Genomic DNA, 6,366 nt, shown 5'->3' on the forward strand with positions numbered 1-6,366 from the left:
TGATGCAGACAGAGGCCATCAACAGGAAAGCTGGGTGACCAGGGATGTCCTCTCACAAAGCTGAGAGAGTGAGGAAAGCAGGCATGGCGGGTGGGTCAAGGAGGTTGCAAGGAAAAGTGAGGACTCAGCTAGGAAACAAAGGGAGCCAGGATCAAATCCCTGTGATAGACTCACCTCTTATTTTGATACTAGCAGCTTGCTGGAGGAATTCCTGAGAGGGACCTCACAAGGAGCCAGGACTTACTTCCAAAACCAACCTTACCTATTAACAGGATAACAGGGGGCTGTTGTTGTTGGTGTTGATAAGGATTTATGATTATTTAGGATTACTTTCATCAACAGCACAGTTTGCTTTTTTCCTATGCTAAATTTAGTGCTGCCATTCAATTCAGTTGGTATCTGCTGAGCACATAATGTGCACCAGGCACTGTACGAGGCCCAGTGATTTTGAACACAGGACTTTATAGACTTTATGTATTTTCCACAGCACATCAAATATTTTTAAACATTAGAAAATTTCTAAATTTTAAAATAGAGTACTCTTTATTTCCCTATCTCTGGGATACGAGTGGCTGCCAGCCTCTCAGACTATTCCCATCGGAGCTCTAATTAATCACTTGGTTTATTGTATAGGGTCCCCTCCCCCTTCAGGAACCGCTACTCCCTTCGGTTTTCCTTGGCTCACGCTTTGAGCTGTAGCTTCTTCCCTCCATCAGACCCCTTCTACTTTGGCCCCTGAGGGGGGTCAGTAAACCTATATGCCAAATATTTTTAATTTTCCCTCTCCAGGCACTTACAGGATTACTTTTTCTAGTTCCTTTGTGGAAATGGGGCCATGTCAATAGTTCTGGCAATGAGCTGTGAGTAGCAGGGGTTCTTGGGGCTTATCCCTTAACTACCACGGCAAAGCCCTCCCGAGGTTCTCTTTCTTCCTCCACATGCCAATGGCAACTTTTGAGAGAATGGGTGCCAACCATCCTGACCACCCGAATGACCATGTAGCATGAATGAGAAACCAACTCTGCGGTTTCCAATCACTTAGATCTGGGGACTGTCTGTTACCACAGCATAACCTCGCCCCTTCTGACCGATACAGCCTTTCAACAAGGCTCAGTATTTCTGGTCCATAGTAATTACCCCAATTTATCCAGAAGATAGAGGGATAAAGACAGAGATAGAGATAGTGATGAAGATGGAAATAGAGATAGAAACATAGACACAGATGGATAAAGACACAGCTGTAATTTTTTTCTTATCAAGAAAGTATAACTCTTGATCGTGGCATCTTGAGTTTGAACCCCATGTTGGCTGTAGAGATTACTAAAAAATATAATTAAATAAATTTAAAAAAATAAGTTGTAGCTTTTGAGAGCCCTTAGAGAAATCTCACAATTCGAATCTGGAAATACATAGATGCAAAATTTCTTCCTAAGGTGAAAGGCACAAATGATGTCTTGGAGCATAAAAAGCAATGCACTTTGTATGAATTTACAATCAAGGAAGAATCTTTGCTCTAGCTCAGGGTTTCTCGGCCTCAGGACTACTGACATTTTGGGCCAGATCATTTTTTGTTGTGAAAGATGGCTGTCCTATGCATTGTAGGATGTTCCCACATGAGTGAAATCGTGTGGTATTTGTCTTCCTCTGACTGACTTATTTCGCTTAGCATGATACATTCTAGCTCCATTCATTTTGTTGCAAATGGCAAGATTTCATTCTTTTTTATGGCTGTTTCTTCCTAGTTCTTAATATGCTGAAACACATTCAATATCCCTCTTAGCTTCCTTGCTAGCTGCAAACAACTTCAATTTCTCATGCCTGCTGAAGGCCAAGTTAATATTTGAAAAATGATATGTAGGTTTACAGTCTACTATGGCAGAGGCCAATTATCTTTCAGCTCACTTCCCATGTTCTAACACCCCGCAAACATTTACTGAGTGCCCGCTGCATGGGTAAACGCCACGTCGCCTCCTCAGTAGAGGAAATCAGAAACAGATCACGAGTAGAAAGAGTCCACCTAGATGGCCATACAGGCAGTAGGAAAGTCCTTTCCTTTCCACCACTCTGTAAAGTACCCGGAGGGTCCACAGCAGGCACAGTATTCAGAAAAGAGCATGCACTTAGTCAATGCTTACTGGATGAATAAGAAGCATTAAATAGAGAGTAATATGAATGTCTAGAAATAATGTTAAACAACTGGGTTTACGTATAAACTTAAGTAAAGTAGGATTATCTGATATTATTGGTTCATACTGACCCTGCAAAATTTACCTGAATGCATTAAGAAATTCTCATTTACAGCATCATGTAGATAATTCCAAATTTGCTTTTACCAATTTCTAAATCTTGCCAATTCATACTTTTGCTCAGGCCGCTATTGTCTTGGAACTGTAGGAATTTGCCACATAATCCATATTCATGAAGCTAGATTTGAGAGACAACATATTTCAATTAACTCATTCTTTGAAGAAAGAAGGCACAATTAGCCACAGACTTTGGCCACAAAGATCAATGATCTTTTCATCTTCACAAAGTAACTCAAATTCAAATTTAGGGAATTAGCTGAGAATTTATAGGCAGTGATAAAGCAGCAGGGAAACTGTAAGGTACTTCTCAGATGCATCACAATTGAAATCACAATTGGGCAATTACCTGTTTCTTATTATGACTATTTCTCTATACTTCATTAATAATTTATTAATAACAGTATTAATAATTATGGCCAATAGGGGCACCTGGGTGGCTCAGTCGGTTAAGCCTCTGACTTTGGCTCAGGTCAGATCTCACGTTCGTGGGTTTGAGCCCCGCGTAGGGCTCTGTGCTGACAGCTAGCTCAGAGCCTGGAGCCTGCTTCCGGATCTGTGTCTCCTTCTCTCTCTGCCCCTCCCCCTTTCATGCTCTGTCTCTCTCTGTATCAAAAATAATAAATAAAACATTAAAAAAAAAACAAGAAAAAAGTGTTCATAATTTAAAAAAAATAATTATGGCCAATAGAGCAATTTTAAAAAATAACTTAAAACCCTACAGGTCATTTTAAAGTACTGACAATAAATAAGAAAATTCTGAGGTCCAGTAATAAATGGTTATAAAAATGTTTCCTCCAAGATTTGATTACATTTTTATTGTTCTTCTCTAAGGGATTCTAAAGGTAAAATAACTTGCTAATTTTTATTCCTTAAGTAATATTGTTCTAGCATCCTCAGAATGCTTCAACAGCTACTCTTTTCATAGAGAATTCTGACATGGGAAATAAGTTCTCTGCTCTTTCCTGAAAGGATGTTTTTTTCTTAAATGAGTTTGTCCACTTCTATTTATTTGTTCTGTGAAGCTATGATACCTATCCTGCCTGATTTTGTTCCTCTTATTGTAAGTTTGCATACCTTACTTTCCTAACCAGCCCTTCAACTCCCTGAGTACAGAAATCATGTAGGAACACATGATTTCATGTTTTATATCACCCTCAACCTAGAGCATGGTGATGGATACAAAGAAGACAATAAAAAAAAAAATGTTTCATGGACTGGTTAGGGAGACCTGTAACAAACACGTCATATAAAGGTTCCTGGCTGGCTTGGTCAGTAGAGCACGCAACTCTTGATCTCACGGTTGTAAATTTGAGCCCCATGTTGGGTGTAGAGATTACTTAAAAATAAAATTAAGAGAGAAAAAAAAAGCATGCCATAAAATGCGTTCTCACAAACGTGGCGCTGCGTAAAGCCATCTGAATTAACTGAGACCCTTCATCATAAGAGGATTTGCGGGGACTGCACATGGAGACTCTTCAAATAGAAATCAAAGCACTTTACAAATCACATTTGTTGACATATACATTTGCAATGAAGAGATTAATGAGAATAGGGTTAGATAATTTGCCTAAAACGATACCCAAGGTTAGCAGAAAACATATACACTAATAAGAAATGCTAGGAAGTAATTCTATGGATACTTTGGATCAGTATGAATCAGAGTAACTTACCTGAAAAGGCTCTGTGCCAGTACAAATCATTTTTTTTTGCCCAGTACTGAGCACCCTAAAAGATAAGGCTTATTGTCTCTTCTTGAAAGGAGTTCAACAAAGAAGTAGAAGTCTAGAAACACCCGCAGTGGCACTACTCACTATAACAGCAGCAGTAATGACCACCTGCCTTGACCCAAGTATTTCAAGCTCTGTTGCCTCAGGCAGTCGTCATGACAACCTAAGAAGCAGGCAATATTACCATTTTCATTCTACAGATGAAGAAATTGAACAAGGCAAAGTGTAGCTACTTGCCCAAGGTCAGAATCAAGGTCAAACCCAAACCAGTCTGGCTCCAAAGCCAAAAATAAAAATGCAGAAGATGATCTTTTTGAGCGAAAATGATACAATTAAATAAATAGCCTTAAGGCAACTGTCTCCCACTGGGAAAATAGTAAAGTCATCACCCTGCCTCACATTTCACACCAAGATACACATTTCAAATTTTTTAAAAAAATTTAACTGTAAAATTACCAGGAGATATCTATTTATAAAATCTTGGGAGAGAATGATTTTCTGAATATTATATCAAAGGACATGCACTGATGGATAAAATTAACTATGTAAGAATCTAAGATCTCTGTACAACAACAACAGAACCCAACACATTTACTTGTAGTAGCCAAAACTGGGAGACAAACTAATGACCATTAATTGGGGGACAGTGAAAAAGATTATAGCGTATTTGTACTCCAAATACTAAATAGACCTTAAACTGGCTGAGGTATCAACATCTAAGGATAATTGTGACAGAATGTGGAATTTTAAAAGGCAAGTTGGAGGGGCGCCTGGGTGGCTCAGTCAGTTAAGTGTCTGACTTTGGCTCAGGTCAAGATCTCAGTTTGTGAGTTGGAGCCCCGTGTGGGGCTCCGGGCTGACAGCTCAGAGCCTGGAGCCTGCTTCAGATTCTGTGTCTCCCTCTCTCTCTGCCTTCCCCCTGCTCACGCTCTGTCTCTCTCTTTCCAACATAAACATTTAAAAAAATTAATAATAAATAAACTTTTTTAAAGGCAAGTTGGAGAACAGTATGTTTTTGTAAGAGATTTCTGGTTTGTTAAAATCAAATACAAAGAGTCCAGACTTGAAAATTACCTGAGTGGACACAACTAGATAATCATACAAGCAAAGCTTAATTTAGTTTATTTTGCAAGATAAGAGAGGCTAACTTGACCTGGGTCTGAAAATCATAAGCAAAACTTACACTGTGTCCCCAAACTAATAGGAGGTAACCACTAACCAAACCCTTTACATTTAAGAAAATTCTGATATCGTAACCAATTACTGCAAAGACTAGTCACTGCCTCCACACTCCATAAGCTGCTTTATAACAATACACCTCTGAGCCTCATTCCGTGTTTTGGTTTGAGCACTCCCAATTTGCAAAGTGTCTTTTTAGTGTATGCGCAATAAACTAATTACTACTTTAGTGATTCATTGGATTTACGTCTGTTTTCTTTTTCTTTTTTCTGAGCTTTTGACAGGTTAAAAGCTACGCATAATCGACTGTACTAAAATACACACATTTACATTCACAGTTTACCAACACTGAGATATATATTTTTATGGCACAGTCCCCTAAAAATATACACAACACTACTGGTTACCACCAGGAGGTAGAAAGGGAGGGTGAGAATACAGAATGTTCTCTTTTTGCTTCCTTTTCATCTGTGTTGTTTTACTTTGTTTTTATTTATCATTGAGACAGAGAGAAACAGAGCATGAGTGGGGGAGGGGCAGAGAGAGAGGGAGACTCAGAATCTGAAGCAGGTTCCAGGCTCTGAGCTGTCAGCAGAGCCCAATGTGGGCTCAAAATCACAAACCATGAGATCATGACCTGAGCCAAAGTTGGCTGCTTAGCCGACTAAGCTGCCCAGGTGCCCCTACATTTTTTTAAATGTCTATTTATTTTTGAGAGCGATGGAGAGAGATGGAACACGAGTGGAGGAGGGACAGAGAGAGAAAGAAAGAGAGAGAGAGAGAGGGGGAGAGAGAGAGAGAGAGAGAGGAGACACAGAATGTGAAGCAGGCTCCAGGCTCTGAGCTGCCAGTGCAGAGACTGATGCTAGGTTTGAAGTCACGAACCACAAGATCATGACCTGAGCCGAAGTTGGATGCTTAACTTACTGAGCTACCCAGGAGCCCCTATTTTACTTTTTTTTTTTAAGTACTATTACTTCAGTCATTTTAGAGAAAATGAATTTTAATCAGAGAATGTATAAAAATTAAAAGGCAAAACTGGGAGAAATTATTGCAAAAAATGCTAAAGAGTTAGTATTCTTGATGTAAAAGTACTCTCATGAATTAGAAAGAAAAGATGACAATTTTAATAGAAAACAGGCAATTCATAGAAA

General features: G+C 39.1%; 1 protein-coding gene across 10 annotated transcripts in view; it reads right to left on the reverse strand.

The window, feature by feature from the left end:
• Positions 1-6,366, reverse strand: part of SHLD1 (shieldin complex subunit 1) — a 76,517-nt gene that overhangs the window by 51,596 nt on the left and 18,555 nt on the right. Inside the window, exon 4 of one of the 10 annotated variants that reach the window (XM_029918546.1) lies at positions 2,348-2,424. The exons of the other annotated variants lie outside the window; for them this stretch is intronic. Within the exon in view, the coding sequence (XP_029774406.1) occupies positions 2,417-2,424 (8 nt within the window). The 3' untranslated portion in view covers positions 2,348-2,416. Of the gene's footprint in view, positions 1-2,347; positions 2,425-6,366 lie in introns of those variants that run through there. 10 annotated transcript variants of the gene reach the window in all.

The sequence above is a fragment of the Suricata suricatta genome, chromosome 12 (assembly GCF_006229205.1).
Source record: "Suricata suricatta isolate VVHF042 chromosome 12, meerkat_22Aug2017_6uvM2_HiC, whole genome shotgun sequence".
NCBI lineage: Eukaryota > Metazoa > Chordata > Mammalia > Carnivora > Herpestidae > Suricata > Suricata suricatta.